Genomic DNA, 18108 nt, shown 5'->3' with positions numbered 1-18108 from the left:
GTTAATCGATTCTGCGGGCAGTGAATGGATTGGTGGCATCGGGAGGGGAGATGCAAGTGAGAAAGAAAGGAGCCCCCCGGCCGCCGTCTCTAAGGGGAGTGCACGCCGGCACACAATCACAAGGCTCCCTTTCCCATGGGACCTTGTTATTATGCTTTGCATTTTGATTTATTCCACATGCCCTCTGCTCTTTCAAGGGGTGGGGGGTGATGGGTCTGTTCTCTCTGTTTGCTTTCTTTGCCGAGAGTTCCGCTCACCCACGGCAAAAGGCTGTGAGAGAAGCATACAAGCAACAGTGGGCATATATGTATGTACATGGAAATTTAAATTCTTTGACTCGAAAGCACAATGGAAAAAAAAAATAAAAAAAATCCAAGCAAGGAGACAGGAAGCAAGCTCAAGCGACCTAAAATGCACGTGCAACACTTTAAAGGATAAAATGTTTAAGAAAACACAACTTGGGCTTTAAAAGGAGGTCTGCCACTAGAGCCCTAAAGCCATGCTTGGGAGTGAGCACAGAGTTGCTGTTCAGCATGTTTGATCACTCCCCTAAATCCAGACAGACTGCAGTGTGATCAAATAAGCTGTACTTGGGAGCAACAAACCCAAGACATGCCAACGTTGCACTGCCTGAGGTGACTTTAGGTGTCCCCAGCCCGCTCCTGTGCTGGGGAGCCACAGAGCAGGGCAACACCACATAGGGGTATTGTTCCCCTCCCAAAATCCGGGACAACTGACACATTTAAGGCTGTACTGAGGCTAATTAACCTTGCCTGTCACTTTGCTTGTCTCAATGCCTCACAGTGCAACACACCACACAGGGCACAAGTGCCCAAAGGCACCCCTTTGTGTGTGTAGGACTGTGGAGCAAGCAGGGAGTAATGGCCTTTGTGGTCCAGCCACTGCAGCCAGTTCTGCAGCCCGCAAGGACGCCCAGTAGATTCAGCAAATGCTGGGGATGTTAAAACCTACACCCTGCATGTTCCCTAGAACAGATTCAAACAGGAGAGTGGGAAGAGGGAAGCAGTCCAATGATTTGTAGCTGCAATTTAGTCTCTTCTGGTTGAAGTTACTACACCCACAATTTTGCTGTGCATTTTTATTTCTAGATGCCTAGTGAAAAGCACAAAAGCCCTCAGACCCAACCATTAGAGAAAGTTCCCTTCTTTAAGAAATTAGTGCACAAACCCTCTTCTCTCACCACAGCTAACACAGCTGTTATTTTGCTTGGGGCATTATTGCTCAGACTTCAGGCTTCAGCACAGCTGCCAGGAGGTCTTGGACATACCCTAAGGTTTTGTATCACAGCATCAAAACTTGATGTCAAGCATTTGCCTAAAATGTTTCCTTGGAGTCCAGGAAGAGTCTGCAGTTGAACTCCCACTGCAGCAGACCGCCCTAAAAGCAGGAGGAAGTTAATTTGTAGATGGCATGAAGTATCCTCAGGAGTCAACATGGGGCAAGGGGTTGGGTTCCTGAAGGTAATCAAATCAGTAGCTACAGCAGAGACCTCAGCCCAGGTGGCAAGGCATATTGTCCAATCTTCCTCTCCAGTGCTCAGACAGCAATCCATACACAGATTGAAATCCTTCCCCATCAAGACCATGCACTGCAAACACACTCCCTGAAAGAATTAGCTGAAAGGTGAAAGCGTGGGTGATGAGTTCATTATATTCTTTTAATCATTACTAAAAGTTGTTGGTGAAATGACTATACAAAGAAAAGGTTCTACAAAGAGTGGTTTTTTTCCCCATTAAACATCAGTAAGACTGAAAATCCATACCAAATACACCCTCCTTGCTGAAAGTCACACAAATTTTAGTCATTGGTCAAAGCAGTTGATTGCTTCTGACATAAAATTCTCTTCTTGGAATGCCTCATTGTGCAGTTGGTACTTCTGCCACAGTCTAGATCTCTCTTTCTTAATCATCTTTGCTTTTAGACTGGAAGGTCTAAAACTTAAAAAGGTTGCAACCTCCCTTCTGACTACCCTAAGTTACAAAAGGCCTGTTCATAACCTAATTCAAGTGGTGTAATATCAATGCACTTATCAGTATAAATACACAGAAAATACACACATAATTTGGAATTTCCTTTATTTAAACAGAAAATACATACCTCTGCTTACAGACTGTCCCTGGAGGAAACCCATGATTGTAGATCTCCCCTCTTTACTGGTGAGACCTACTCCTTCAAACAGCTGCATACCTTCCTACTGGTGAGCAGAATTTGTTAGGCAGGCTCAGGACTTCAGAGCTGATGTTTCAGAAACCCAAACCTAACAGGCTGGGAGATTATTTCCTCGACTCTACTCCCAGGATAACCCCTTTCCCAAACAGGCAAAGAAAAATCAGTGCACAATACCAGAATCAACTTAACAAGAACTTGAACTGAAGACTTCAAAAACCATCAAGGCCAACTATTCAGAAGCATTAATTCTGCCTACTAAATCATCCTCTGAAAGCTTCAAGTGATACATGAGTGTAAAGTTCTCTCCCCTCCCTTCTTACTATTTATGTATGATAGGTTTTAAGCACTTATCATCCTAAGTAATTTCTTGATTTTCAAAGTTCTGCACCATAACTGGTAAATACAGCAGATAAAACAAACGGTATGATTTCCTCCAGTGCTAACATGGGTGCTGATCTTGTGCTTCAAGCATTAATCTCAGCCAGCAAGTTGTCTCATTCAATGTTCCCTCCCTTAAACAGATACATCCTTACATCTTTGTTGTAATATGTGATGAGACTGGGAGACATCAAGTTTATGCCTATGACAACACAGCAAAAGATTAAACCACAAAAGCAAAAATTAAAAAAAAAAAAAGAAAAAAAATCTTTAAAGACTGATATTCAGCAAAAACCTGCTTGTACAGACCAGACTGATTTAGATAACCAGCAACCAGGGCAGGCAGCTAGTTACATTTGAGGAGTTCAGCCCAGCAATTTATTTGCAGAACAAGATAAAAGTGGAAATGAGGAGAGGGGCTGAGCAGCAAGGGTTTCTGCTGCTAAAGCACAGCTCTGAGCCTACTGCCAAACCTCAGGATGAATAGCAGCAGAGGAAAGTATGTGAAGGCACTACAGACCAAGTCACATTCACTGCAAAGTAGTTTTTTAAAAAAGGCTTAAATCTATTTTATCTAGGTTTAAAAAAAAACCAAAACCCAAACCACACATTTAATCATTTTGCTCAGTCAATTAAAATAGCACAACTGCAGAAGTTAAAAAATATATTAAAAACCCCATTCTGTTCATGCGCCAGTTCCTTTTGAACATCTATCTTTAATGTCACTGAATCTAGTTTACATTCCTGAAGGCTGAGAAGCTCTACCATAAGCTACAGCAAATTCTTCACAAGCTTTCAGGAGATGAATACACACTTGCCATTTCTACAAAGGCTTCACAGAGCTGTAATAAAGAGTGTTCTCACATAGCTGAAGAGCAATTTCAGATTGTCTATGTGATCCAAGACTCAGAAGTTAAAATACAGAGATTGTCCCTCAAACAAGACTGACATATAGTCCAAACAGCTAATTTTAAAGACAACTTGCAGAATACCTTTTTTTTAAAAATATGTAAGAGAAAGAACAAATACATGTGAAGCCACTTGGTGCAATGTAATTGCTTGTGTTCAGCTTTAAATCAGTTACCAAAGACTTGCTTATAAAACCCAATCCAAATACTTATGCAAAAGCAGGCAAACTTTCCATGTGGATAAAATCAAAGCATGACAACAAGTTTTCAGTTGTGCAGCAGTCATATATCAGGCAAGTACTTGAAAAAAAAAAAAATTGGGGTCCATTCTGTCAGACATACTAGGTTAGTAAGAAAATGACATCCAAATTAATTAACAAATAACAGCGGGAAATCCCTGCACTTATACCACAGCATAAAACACAGACATGAGTCTGCACTGCACTTAGGGGTCTCAATCTCAGATTTCTGTAAGAAAGAGCAAAAACAAAGTCTTAAGCATGGATAGTGGTTACCTCTGCAGCCAAAGAAAATCACTGAGTTAACCAATGGAGCTAAGTCCAGGAGGGTAAGCAAACCTTAACAGTGTGAAGATGCCAGTGCTGTGACTCCCTTAACGAAGCCTTGTGAAGATGTCAGTGACTGCTGCCAAGCTAAATGCCTGGTGGCAAGCAGCAGGCAAAGGAGATGTCACTCAGCTGTTGGGTTACATACAGGTCTCTGTCCAGCCTGCCTGTTTCCAGCTGGACCACTGCAGTTACAGCCACTGCTGAGAATCAAAGGTAATAAACAGCCCAGATCCAGAACATACACCAATAGCTAACATACAGTTGGAATACAAAGAAAGAAAGAAAAAAAAAGCCTTAGAAAGTGAATAGATGGTTCTACATGGCTTTTCCAGTAGCTAGGTCTCATCAAGTTCTCGTCTCAAAGACAGCTCAGATTGCAGAGATGTGAAGTCTACCAAAGAAAAAAAGCCTGGAGAACTATAATGAAAGTCACAATGAAAGAAAATGTTGGTGTGTTCTTAAGCAGGTGGGAGCTCCATTTCTGCTTATGAAAGGCAGTCAACAGCACAGAAGGAAATAAGTAATTTTAAAAAGCGCTGGACTTTATTTATCTAATCTAAGGGCCTTAGTAACATTTTCCTGGGTGTAAGAAACTTGTATTAAAAAAAATCTGGGGAAAATAATTCATAACTCTTGACAGACAAAATACAGGAACTCAACCATGCCAAAGACTTCTGAGGAAAGGCAATACAAATGGCAACAAAATAGGATACATTTGAAACCAAGCTGGAAGCAACGTCTCCTCTTGCATCCCTCTCCTGTGAGGCTGCCTGAAGCAGCACCATGGTTTTGGCAAGCCAGAAAGATATGCTGACAAACTAGAGGCCATTTAGACTATAGTACAAAGAGCACAGAAATACAGAAAATGAAAGCCAAGACTTCCTAGCATCTCCCCCAGAAAAAGCTTTCATTAGGCAAGTGTTCAGAGCTCCAGCTCCAATGGCTGTCTTCACCTTCTACTCCAGGTCCACAATTTTATGGCATAGTTTTCTACAAGTGTACTGCATGTCCGGTTTCAAATGCTTTAACATTACAATGAGGCAGCAAAACAAGGCTTTGAGTTACCCAATATCCATTCATTTTTCTCTTCATCTGTGGCAAGATCCTCACACATGACTAGTACATGAAGCCTTCAACAGTACTTCAAATGCTCCTCCAGAATTTTAAGGGCTACGTTTTTGATTTTGGCACACATAACCACCTTTTCTTGCTCCCTCTGTCTGTCAAAACTGAGAGGAGATTCTCAGCTATCATGCCTCTGCCTTGTAGTGCAGGAAAATAATATGCTCAAGTCTTTTGTCTTTGTTGCCTTAATTCTGCACCTTGAAGACAATCCAACATACTTCTGCTGTGAACCTGCTTCTCCAGTACTGTTGTCAAAGCCTACTGCCATCTCAGAAAACTAACTAGAGCTTCTGAATACTTGGACATACTGAAATAGCATCCTAGATATTTATGTCGCACTTGCCAGCACTCAAGTAGAAGTGCCTCTTGTACTTGCAGAAGAGCTATTTCTGCCAGCAATTTAGAAGGCAGCAAAGGTATCATTATAATATACTCCTGTTAATACAGCTGCCTTATCTCAAAACACAAGAGCTTGAGGGGCTACCTGTTGATTTTTTTTCTCTATCTATAAATAAATGTCACTGAGTTCAGCCTTGACACAAACTTATCTTTTTGCTCCACAAAGTCAGATTTAATCAGACAATCCTCTCTTAACTTTACATCCAGTTCTGATTTTCAAAATTGCCCTCCTACTCTTTGCATAGACTTCAGCATCCCACCTACAATCTCATCTATTCAGTGCTCGTTTTGTTCTTCAGCCTTGGCTTCAGTCCAGTCTTTTCACAAAGCGTGGAAAAAAGCAGGAAAATAAAAAGAAGTGCAAAACCCTACAGCTTCCCAAAAAGAAACCAGGGGTGCTCATTATAGAAGGGTACCTCACACTGTGCTGTGTACTGGGGCTACACATGGGGAGGGACAAGGATGAAGAATCCTCCTAGAATGTCACACAGGATTCCACGCGCAAACCACAGATGTAGATATGTGTATGTACACAAGCAGAAAACACGTCTGTGTGCATATTCATATGTACATGAAGAAAATGCATACGATTATATAAATGTTTTTACTGAACTGTAAACCATGTGAGCACCGTTGGAACCACTGTGAGGAATGCATACTACTTTACAGAGTCATGCAATAGGTATTCAGTTTGATAGCGAATGCAGAACCATCCCAGTGCTACAGACTGCTACAGACTTCTCCAGCTCAAGGTTTCAAGGCCAGGAACCAAGTTACCCAAGATCAGACTGGAGTTTGCAATAGAGCTAAACCACGCCTTGTGAGCACCATTACCTGCTTGCCTCAGTATCCTGGGCTGAAAAACTGGCCTCACCAGCCCGAGGCTCTGCCATACATTGCTCCTAGACCCACTCATAGATTGTTGGGCAGTTGTGTGTCAACATTTTGAAATGCCCACCTAACCCAACAGTCAAAATGTTGACGTACAAGAAAGCTTCAAAATAATGACTGGTATGAGGTACTGAAATTCATTGTTTGAAGCTTCAGCACCCTGTAAGTCACAATGACTGTAGCTGTTTCCCTGAGACAGAAAATTCCCATTCCAGTGTAATTAAACTATACTTTGGGAAAGATCCTGGACTAGTTCTGTCATGCAGTGCTGGACAGCCTGTTGAATTGCAAATATAGTTTCTGTTCACACATAAGAGACTAGTCATGAAATCCTCAGTTAAGACACTAACGAAAGGGTCCCCAATTAATCATTGTATTCTTTGCAACAGCAGATATCCTCATTAGGAAAGCAGCAGGACATTAACAAGTCCCACGTTGAGAGTGTCCAATTAACTCATCAACTAAATATGTGCCAAGCAACTTCTCCGGTCTAGCTTTTCCAGTCCCCTCTTTCCAGCTGCAGCGATTGGGATCCCAGTCATGTCTAAAGTAGTGGTTCTTTTGCTCTTTGCAAAGCCTTTGAGAGCGCCGCCGGTGAACAACAAACAACGGCCACTCAAGTGTTTCACAGGTCTTTCACTTGCGCCCATAAAAAGCTAAGTGTGCACTCAACGAGTTCAGCACAATTAAGAAAAAAACCCCACCCCTCTACCTTTATAAACAGGGAATGACTTAACCTGCTAACAACGAGTGTGGTTGGAGCTCCGTCTGGATCATGTCACGCCTCGATTTTTGCCGTACCTCAGCAGTGGGTGATCCTGCATACAAAGTGAGCTCTTAGACAAAAGTGCTATAGGGTGAGTTAAGGACAAAGTAGCAGCTTTCAGCCTGGATTCCCAGATAGGCTGTCAAGTAAAATCCCTCGCCAGGGCAGGATTATTCCCTAGAGTATACATTTCCAACACTTTATCTCGCCTAATTTTCTAAGTGTCTCAAGCTTGGAGCCTTTCAATGTTTCGCGAGAAGAGCCATTCTGTGGCCCGGCAGGTTTTGAGGCTTGGCACAAAGGAGGGCTTGCACAATGGCCAGGGTGCCGCTGCAGTCAGCGCAGAAGGAGCAGCTTCTCCAGAAGGAGCAGGGTCCCTGTGTCTGAAATGGCCTCCAGTCCTGCTGCCTGAAAACCACCCAGACTCTCTTTTGAGCTATCCCTAGTTATATCCCCATTTCTGTTTCTTTCCAAACATGACATTCACTTGTTTTAAACAGCTGGAAGGCATAATTTCTGCACTCTGTTATGACTCAGAGTGAAATTCATTTAGCATCTACTTTTCTTCATCTGTCCCTCGTATCATTCCCATCCCATTTTATTTCTGCTCTGGTTTTCAGCACATTTGTAACCATTTCTCTTGCACTCAGAGCTTCCCAAGTGTAAACACTAAGCATTCTCATTATGTGTTTCCTCTGGAGACCCTGACATTCGTTATTGAAAATGCCCCAGGCATTTTTTATTTCAGTAGTACTACAGACACCTCTTCCATATATATATCACTACTACTGATTCCTGAAGTAGTTATCTGTTCCACCTTTCTGCACCATTTGGAGAGGAAAAGAAAGGAGTTAAGAAAGGGAGAAGGGATGGATATATTAAAACAAACCCTACAATTAAAACAATGAGAAAAGCACAAGGCAGAAACAACACCCAAGGCTCTGGCTAAGGTTCTTTCTTCGGTCTGTAAGAAGAACTCTGAGTGGAAAAAAACTTTACTACATCAAGTGTATGCTCACTGTCCTGAAGGTGACCAGAGGCATGTTGCTCAACATGCGACAGAGCTCCTCTCATTGCAGCTCAGAGACTTGCCCACAGGCTGCAGAAAAAGACCAAGACATGCCCAGCCAAAATCACCCAGCCCAACTTGCCTGTTCACAAGTTTATTAGTACAGGGAAGAAACTGAAGACCAGCCACAGCTTTAAAAGTACTTACAAATGCTTAATTCCAGCCATGGTCCTCAGAAACTAATTGTGTGTTTGAGTGTAGCAGATACTTCTACTGCAGACAGAACACGACCAGATTGCAAAAGCAATCAAAAGCCCATTTTCTTAGTTTAATTTGCCATTAGTACACTGCAGATTTATAGAGCCAAACAAACAACTATAACTAAATTTTCACTGCCATTTCAAACTGTTTCCAAGCAAATATCATAGCAACGTTATCAGATCATCAAGTTCACTCAATCCCAAATTCTCTACAATAAAACAACACTTACACATGTTTAAAGGAAAACAGAAAATGTATTCCTGAGTATCTCCCTAGTTCTGGACCAACAGGGTCCTGAGACAAACCCCATCATTTAAAGACCTTTTCACAACTTTAAGAGAGAAGGAAAAAAAATCAGTCAGTATTTAACAACTAGTGTTCTAGTGTTTAGAGATTTTTAATATATACTAAACACTGATGAATGTATTTATTTGAACCTCAAATACAATCATATAGATATGGCAACAGACTAAGTAGTATTTCACAGACTCCCTTCTGTTGCATAACTGAGAAGAAAAAAAGTCACGCCAGTTGCAGCATCCCCCATTTCCCGAGCTGAAGGCGACTCTTCACAGAGGGAGCTCAGCGCGGCGCCGCCAGTGAGCACCACTGCCCTGCACGCATCAGCAGCTTGGAAAAGAAGCGATGGAGGCCTTGTCACGGAAAATCTGTTATTTCAGCTTAAACTGCACTTCTAGGGAACAGAAAGTAGCTGCCCGTGTTGCACAGAGAGAACCCCCGGGCTCCAGGGCTGCGGGATGGGTGATGGTGGCCGGAGCTCGCACACCCTGGCAGCAGCAGCCCCTCCGCCCCGTCGCGGTGGCTGCCGGGGAGCGCCCCAGGACCCCGGCTGGGGGGGATGGGGGGTCCCAGGGGCCAGGGCAGCCGGCGCCCCTGGGAACCCGCCCGGCCCGGGCCTTCACGGGTGACCGGGCTCGTCAGCCCCATTCAGCGCCGCTCCCCGCGCACAATGCCCGGAGCCGCGCTCCCAGAGCACGGGCCTCCCCCTGCTCCCGCTTTTATCATCCTTCATATCTCAGCGATGACAGGCCTGAAAGGGCTTCTGATGGGAAATGTGCTTTGAATTAGCATATTTCCCCCTGCATACAATGGAGGCATTAAGCTGCTGCGTTTTGCAAGTCCAAACAAAAGCAGCCCAGGCTGTTTTTAGCATCGCTGTTTGAAGTTTTATTCCCCCTCTCTCTCCCGAGTTGCAAGCATATTTAACAAATTTTCACTCTTTCTGTAAAGAAGGAAGCACGACTGATAAAATCTTATTATTTGATCGGTTTCAGACTTTAGAAGAAAAAGACAATCTTTCGATACTGCAAAGAGCAACACGGTGTCTGTGCACTGCTTCCACTGAAGTGCAGCTCAGGGTCCACCCCCCAGAGAGCTTGTGTGGCTGCCGTCAACACTTGCACGACCCTGTCATCGAGGATTTCCGAACTCGAACACATTCACAGTAACCCAGTAGAAAGGGTCCTGTATTCAGCTCAGTTTTACCCCTGTACCCCGGGCACACTGTTGAAAATACCAGTTTTGAAAATGAGAAACGGAACCACTGTGCTGTAAGGAGAAGCAAAAAAAAAAAAAAAAAAAAAAAAGCCTTTCCCCCATCCTGGAATTATCCTTTGGTTTAACAGGAGAGCTGAACCTCAGAAGTACAACCTTTATGAAGTGGCTTCAACCTAGAAAGTGAATTTCTATTTGCCCAGAAAAAGAGGGCAAGAGGAAGGAGATGGAAATTAGTTCAACACAGACAGAAGAGGAGGAAAAAGCACTCGTGCATCAAAACATCTTTGGGCAACAGCTGCCAGGAGAAAAAATCTACCTCAGCTCAGTGTGTTTGTCTATAATTGCTCATTAACACAGTTGGACCATTAGGGAGCCAGTTTATGGCTTTCTTGGTAAAGAGGCATGTCTGCCTTCCTCCTACATTAAACAGAATTTTCTCTGAGAGGAAGGCATAAGATTACAAAGTCAAAATGCTTCTTAGAGGAAGGATTTGGTGGTTTGGGTTTGGTTCTTCTTCTTCTTTTTCTTCTTCTTCCCTCTCCCAAAATTTCCACAGTATTTATGTAATCTTCTATATGCGGCACAGCTAAGAACAAAAATCACACTCCTTAACAACATGAGATTACAGCAGAAAAGCAGAATGCCAATGAGATCCCAGGCAGGCAGCTTGCAAGTGAGGTGGATATAAAAGCTCTTCAGAAAAAAGCCTGGGTTGCAGCCTGCAGAAGGAGTCTTGTAGGAGAAATGTCTGCTTTGTTCAGACTCTTCTGTTCTGTTTGAGAAAATTTTCCTGAGGATGAGGATCCATTACTGCTCCTTGATTTCTTTTGCAGCAATGCTCAAGATACTCAACACTGCACGAGCACTTTGCTCTCAGCCATCCACTTCCACCCTGCCACATGCCAAGCGGCCCACGCAGCACCGCGCTCCCTCCCGCAGAGTGCCAGCCCCTGCAGATCTGCACAACCTGGCAGGAGAGGCATTTCACTCACTGACTTCCACCACAATGACAGAGCTCCCGGCCCTGGCACAGTACAGTGTCCATATGGCAACTGCGCAGCAGCGACTGAGGTCTGACTGTAGACATCCTCCTCCCTCCGGCAGGGACCCTCCCTTCTCACCACAAGGTCCTCTGCAACACTGAGCATCTACAGACCGAGGGTCTGACCCCTAGTGACTCACACTCTTCTCTGATGCACCAGCTCTGCCAACTTGACTCCCAGGAAAGCTTTTTCATAGTTTCCAGTAGCCACAGGTTCACTTTTAGTGTGTTTGTTCAGGGGCACAAAGGAATCCGGCTGGAGAGGACTACACATTATTTGGCAGTATTTCTCCACCACCACATGAACATTGCCTTTAAAGGCTGGGCTGGACATGTGTTTTCCCATGCTCTGAGGCATTTCACAACTTGGTACCAAAGTAGTAGACAAGGCTGCCACATGTTAGCACAGGAAGGTCTAATGTCAAAGCAAAAGAGAAGGGACTTAAGAGGCCCTTCAGAGGCCTTCATTAGGTCATTAACAGATGGGTGAGAGTAACAAAGCAGTCTAGGCAGGAGAAAAGAGGAATTAAAGACCAAAATGGAGACTGTTTTTCTCACTCACACTGGAATGAGAACTTCACTTTGTAAGTGCTCCTTCTGAGATGACTCCTTTGGAATAAAATCCCACAACAGAAAACAAAATAAAATAGATCTCAGCTCCATTCACATAGAATTCTCCTTATCTCAACCCATGAGACTTTTGCTACATTTTCTCTGCATTACACAGCTGAGGAGGGCACCTAATGTCTAGCCAGGGTCAACCCACAACAGGTGGTAAGAGATCTGACCACTAGAAAGGTCCAGTAAACTCAGCAATGAGATTTTATGCTACTTAGGGATGAATGTCTATCAAAAGAAACTTCAGGTAAAACAGTGTCATAACTTTGAATTTAAATCAAGGAAAGAGAAAGCTGAGAAAAAAAGCCCTCCACTTATTTAGAAATACTATGTCTCCCCTCCACAATTTCTCTTCAGCATCTTGGGGTGTGAAGAAGAAAGGAAGTGAAAAAACTCAGACCAGGGTAAACCAATGCCTTTCACATTGCTGACACTCAAAGGGACACGATCACAGCACTTACCAATCGAGGAAATATTCTCAAATTTCATTTATTCTTCAGATTCACTGGATTCAGACCAAGGATGAATACAGAGCACATGCCGCCATCCGCTGTGGTGTTCTGGCACAGGGCAGCACCCTGCCAACAAAGACACCACTCTTCCTTTCAGAGAGCCCCAAAAAGAGCGCTCTGTGTTCTCATGTGATGAGGCAGGCTTTTACAACTTGGATCACTACAGGGTATTGAACTCTGACGGTCTGCTTACTGAGGGTTCACTTGCTTTATCTCAGACCGCAACAGGTAGGTATGATATCTAAGCTAAAATAAACCATCCTCATCACATTTATTTTGGCATCATGAGTCACTATCTTACTGAAACAAAACTACCTTCTCAGCTCCACAGTGAGTAAGTGCTATTAACTTTTCCAATATCCCACCTACTGCTGTTTTCTGCTGTGCAAGTGCACAGCATAGAAACATCTCAGAATATGCTTCACGCTTCAGCATTCAGTGAGAAGAGGAAGATACAGAGAATGCTCAGGATATACTATGCCTGCTCCTGTAGGCAGAAATAGTTTCTGGCCTTCTATATTAATCTCATGAAAAAAAAACAAAAAAACAAACCCCAAAACTATTGGCACTCACACAAGAGATTGATGTGCTATGAAGCAGGACAAGCTCCACACATTTCCTTTCCTGTCCTTTTAACTCAGTCTAACAAAACTGATTTCGAGGATCATTACTATTTTTGCTACTTTCTAAACACTGCCCTGACTTGGGGATTCTTGCTGCAGGTATCAAGGCAGAGCTGATTTTCAGTCTTCTCAGGGAATGGTAGAAATTTGCTAGTCTAAATTTTCTGCTCCAAATGCAAGAGTCCCAGAACTCATTCAGACACACAGATGTTAAAGAAAAAAGTACCATGGCTTTCAAGGTTTCCCTTGGAGAGAGGATCAGGATTCAGAAAACAGAAAATTCCTTTCAGATCAAGGTTGGAAAGCAGAGAATGCCAAATACTGAAGATCTGGGCCACCAGCTACATCATGACCAAGATCAGGAGCGTGATGCAAGTAGGCATAGAGCAGGGTGAGAGGAGAAGTAAATGCTTCCCCCACGTCATCCTATGCATCCTAGTTGGAGTGCACTGCCTGGACAGAGTCCATGATTCTACAGCCCTGAAGTTTCCCACAGGGATCCTTCATGGTCCCAGACATGCTGTACAAGCTGATCCCAAACTGGGGAGAAATAACCTGTGTTCTGCTACAGAGAGGCTTCCTCACAGAATTGTACCACTGAAGCTAAGAAGCCCAGAAACACTCACAGGCCTGGATACTTACAAACACTTTTCTCCCCAAAAGACACGCTCCTCCTTTCTTTCTACCTATGCTCTATCTGCAATGTAACATCACCACAGATGTCGACAGAATTTCATCTCTCTTCTAAATAGATCAAAGAGAAAAAAATTTATATATATATGTGTGTGTGTATATATATATATATAAAAAAATATATCCCAACTAAGCATGTGGGATGCTCTACAGAAGTGAAATGTAATTTTTCCACAGTTTGAATCATCTGACAGTGTTCTGCTGATCCGTTCTCATAAATATTGTCTAAGATTTTTCCTTCAGGACACAAAATACATACTACCAATACAGAGTGGGCTCTACTTTCCACCCCTGCAAGTTTAAGCACTGTTATGGATATGCTCTGTAAATTAGCCCTGTGCAGTCCCACAGAAAAAAAGAGATTGCACACCTAAAGCTCAGCAGATACTCAGAACTGCAATGGAGAAGGAAGACTAAAAATCAGCCATTTACATCTTCAAATATTTGTAATTTCTATCTCACAAATCACCGTTTTCTTTTCAAAAATAATGCTTCTCAGTGCTCATGTAAGCCCTAAGTTTAGAGACACAGGGAAAGAATTTCTACTCCTCTACAGTAAGAGTTACAGAAGGAGTTTCTGCCTCCATTTCTCCTTTGGACCACATTTCAGCCTGAATTTAACCACTTTGTTATACGGAATAGTTGATGTATATGTAAGTGAATGAGATTAAAGGGGAAAGCATGTTTTTGCTTGGAAACATGCACACAACACAGTGTTGAAAAACTAAGTATATAAACTTTGTGTTTGCTAAGGTACTTCACGAATGTAGAACAGGTGTATTACCCTTTTTGATGCATAAACTAGGCCACAAAAATTACTTCCACAAACTCTAAAATCACGTTATTGATCTTTCACAGTATGTGCCTGCATTTCCAGACGGACTCTTAGCTACAGGGGTCAATTAGATACCACAGATATCTTTAAACTTAACAAATTATCTGAACAGAAAATGTTAACAAATAAAATAGGTTACCATTCATATGAGCCACATCTTCAAGGAGTAGGAAAGCTACTTTCAAGTTATCCTCAGAGGAACATGTCAGTAATTCTTCTCTGAATTTTTAGCTAAGCTATTTCTTTCTTTCACATTATTTTTGAAACTTTATAAAAGTTTTCTAAACTCTGCATGCTAATTAGATTCTAATCCAATTCACCAGATGTGGGCAGTCATCAGTACTCTTCACAAGAACTGTGACTCAAAAAAAAAAAAAAAAAAAAAAAAAAAAAAAAAAAAAAAAAAAAAAAAAAAATCACAGTTGCTTCAGTTCCTCCTTGCAAGGGAGCACTCTTCAGCATTTTGCTCTTAACAACATATCAACCAGGGCCAGAATTGAGTAGCACAGGCTACATTTCTACCTCACACTGAGTTTCTCCTCTCAATAGTTTTTGTATGATTTCCTGTTTATTTATGTTTGTGCCTAAATGCGACATAAAAAGCATGAACAATTTTCAGCTGCAACAGCAGTATTTTAATTCTTACCAATTTATTTGACAATGCTCCTTTTTAGAGAGGATTTTACAGAGCAAGTGGAAATGGAGTTTTAAATGTAATTTGGTTAAGACTCACACTGCACTTAGGAAATACCTATACAGCAGGGACAGTAACTAGCAACTATGACATTACATTTAAACACTGGTACCCAATACTTACTCATTAGCATCCTTCTGGAATTCTGCTCCTTTTAAGAAGTTTCATTCTTTTGCTTTAGAAATAGCTATAATCTGCTAATACATGATCTGCCTGAAACCCCCTCTGACAAGTTCTACCAACACAGTCATAATTTTCCCACTTGCACTTTCACATCGTTTGAATGCATGCATTGTCAGCCTCCTCTGCCTCCACCTCTCCTTTCCTACATTATGTGCAGCACTCATTTGTTTCAGATTATAAAAAGCACTAGTGGATTCTGAGGCCACTAAAAAGAAGTTGCTGGCATATGGGATCTGTGGGAAATTTGATCCAGTAGGTGAAATAAGACTTAACTTTAGAGCTGATAAATAGGATAGAAGTTTCAAATATTATTATTATAGAATAGGTTGCATTTTTCCTTTTAAAGTTATGCAGAAGAACTGTGGCCATTGCCCTTGCAGAAAACTGCAAGAAACCTAGGGTTTTTTTTCAGCATTGAGACAGATGGCCCTGGCTTCAAATATAGAAGACCTTCCTACACAAAACAGAGGTGCTGGCACATGATACGTGGGTGAAGGATATTCTGGATACTTGCCTGGGAATGTGTGTACCCAAGAGGTGAAATAGCAGGATAAGAGAGAAAAAAGGAGACAAAAAAGAAAAAAAAGCTAAAAAGGAAGAGGGAAGAAGGAAGCACTAAAGCAGCAGGCTCAGAAGGCATGGTGAAACATATCAGTGGCCGGAAAAAAATGCAAAAAGCATCACTTTCTGAGCAGATGGGGAGTGTATATGTACCTTTACATGGGGGTTCATATTACTGCATTGATCACTATTTCTGAATACTAAACGGGGCTTGAGATTAAGAGCAAAGAAATGGCTTTAGTTCAGATGCAGGAGGTGGCAGAACCCTTCAGACTCCATCCACTTCCCACGTGAGTGGGAAAGCAGCACTCCGAGTCCTGCCAGAAGGCAAGGTCATACCAAACGCTCAGTGGGTTTCACCCCACAACTGGACCACTTCAGGATCCCCAGCTGGAGACTCTCCCATCCAAGCAGCAACCCCCAGCAGTGCTGTTCTTGCTCACAGTCTTCCGCCCCTGTCGCCTGTCACAGCCCTGGGCTCACAGTCTTTGTCTCCCTCCTGAATAACTCCTCCTGCTTTCAGCCTGTGCTTAATCCTCCAGGAAACCTCATTCTCCCAAGAAGAAGAGTGCTTCTGTACGTAATCTCCAGACAGCAGCTGTGACCCCGGCACCCAGAAAGGCGATCATTGTGCAGAACTGTGGTAGCAGGGGTGAACTTCCCCTCTCCCCCCCTCCACTTGTTTAAGGGCTGCTGGAAGCGCGCTGTCACTTTATGTGCACACACTGCCAGCAGTGATTTTCTCTGGCAGCTGTGGGGTACTTGTCCCTTCACCCTCATTGCAGGCTACCCTCAGAATGTGCACAACCATCTATTTTATTATTTTTTATTTTGCATTTTAAGGGATTGAACTTCCCACCTGCCAACAGAAGGAGCACTTGTTTTTTGCATTCAGTCCTCGAGGCTATGGCAGTATTACTGAAAAGTGACTTTGTCCATTTTTAATATCCAAAAATACAGAACAGCTGTGCTTTCTTGAAGTCCTTTTGTTTAAGAGTGGCTCTGAGACAATACTAAATTCAAGGCTGCCAAAGCTCAGACCTGAACGGCCTGAAAAATTGCCTTTTTCTTTTTTTCTTTTTTTAAGCTAGTTCTCAAGACACACTATACTACCAGCATGTCAGTAAAGCAACAGGTGTTACTTTAAGGCAGAAGAATTTGAACAAGGTAATTCTTCATGGCAGGCTTATCAGCCTTTTAGAACACTCAGCTTTTATTATTCTGACACAAGGCAAACTTACGTAACAGCACAGTGCGTACTAATTTATGGGATAACAACATGGATGTTGAGTTTGGAACACTGCACTTTTGTTTCAGACTGTGGATATTTCCCATACTCCTAAGAAAGGCATATGCTGCGCAAACACTTTTAAAAGCATCCAAGTGGAATTCAATATATTGAAAGAAGCTAAAGTACTCTGGAGTGATTAACAAACACGCTTCAGCAGAATGGCACAAAAGGATAATTAAGATCTAAACCCACAGAAATACTGAGACAACTAAAATCTCTCAAATTTCTTCTTCAATTGATCAGAAAAGCCCACTTGCCCACTGATGGTGTACAGACAGATTGAAAAGTGGTTCAAGATCACTGCCAAGTAACTATAAACCTTCCCATCTTCTAACGCAAATCCTCACTTTTGGGGGATTTAAGGGCTCCTGTTTGGAGACAGTGAGGATATATGCAGCCACAAAGCTGAACAATATCCCTTCTCTGACTCCTGGCTAATGTTTCTTCTTTGCAGGCAGAAGCGCACTGAAAGCCATCCACCCAGAATGCTGGTCTCTGGCAGAGTAAGAGTCAGAAGAAAAATGGTATCAGAAAGACAGAGATGTCAGAAATGGCAAAAATACCAGGGAAAAATGATATGACTTCTTAGTTTTCCAAAATTAGCCTGTTTGACTTATCCTTTATCCCAGAGGACAAACACCTCAAGGACAAAGAAATGCCTCTCTCTTCTAGCTCAATAGAATTTTTCCAGACTCTGCCTATGCAATCCAAGTCATCATCTCCCCACTGAGACAATACAACTCTGGTGAAAGGTAAATGGTCACTATTCATCTTAGAAAAACGGATCACAGCAAAACTATTGTCTCTCCTCTGGCCCTTCCCAAAGTCTCCTACTCACTCCTTGAAATATTGTTGATATCAAAGTCCTTAACCAGAAAAGAAAAACAACTAAAAATCACTCTCAGTACCTTCTCAAAGGCTGAGAGAGATTTCCAGGAGGGATTTTACACTGAAGTACTATTTGTCCACCTTTAGAACACACTTTCCCTTCCCTCATTGGCTAGAAATATACTTAACAGAGGTACATGCACACACACATTCC

At 42.5% G+C, this 18108-nt stretch overlaps 1 protein-coding gene across 3 annotated transcripts in view; it reads right to left on the bottom strand.

Moving 5' to 3' along the window:
• GPM6B (glycoprotein M6B) overlaps positions 1 to 12178 on the bottom strand; it is a 45088-nt gene extending 32910 nt beyond the window's left edge. For 2 of the 3 annotated variants that reach the window (XM_017728492.1, XM_017728496.1), the window contains exon 1: positions 12136 to 12178. In XM_017728492.1, coding sequence (XP_017583981.1) covers positions 12136 to 12163 — 28 coding nt within the window. In that variant the 5' untranslated portion in view covers positions 12164 to 12178. Of the gene's footprint in view, positions 1 to 7197; positions 7279 to 12135 lie in introns of all 3 variants that reach the window. The other variant, XM_017728493.1, reaches the window with a different exon arrangement.
• Between the last annotated feature and the right edge of the window lie 5930 nt (positions 12179 to 18108).

The sequence above is a fragment of the Corvus brachyrhynchos genome, unplaced genomic scaffold, assembly GCF_000691975.1.
Source record: "Corvus brachyrhynchos isolate BGI_N302 unplaced genomic scaffold, ASM69197v1 scaffold11, whole genome shotgun sequence".
In the NCBI taxonomy this organism is placed as follows: domain Eukaryota; kingdom Metazoa; phylum Chordata; class Aves; order Passeriformes; family Corvidae; genus Corvus; species Corvus brachyrhynchos.
Note: the sequence above shows the minus strand (reverse complement) of the source record. Positions and strands in the feature narration are given on the sequence as shown.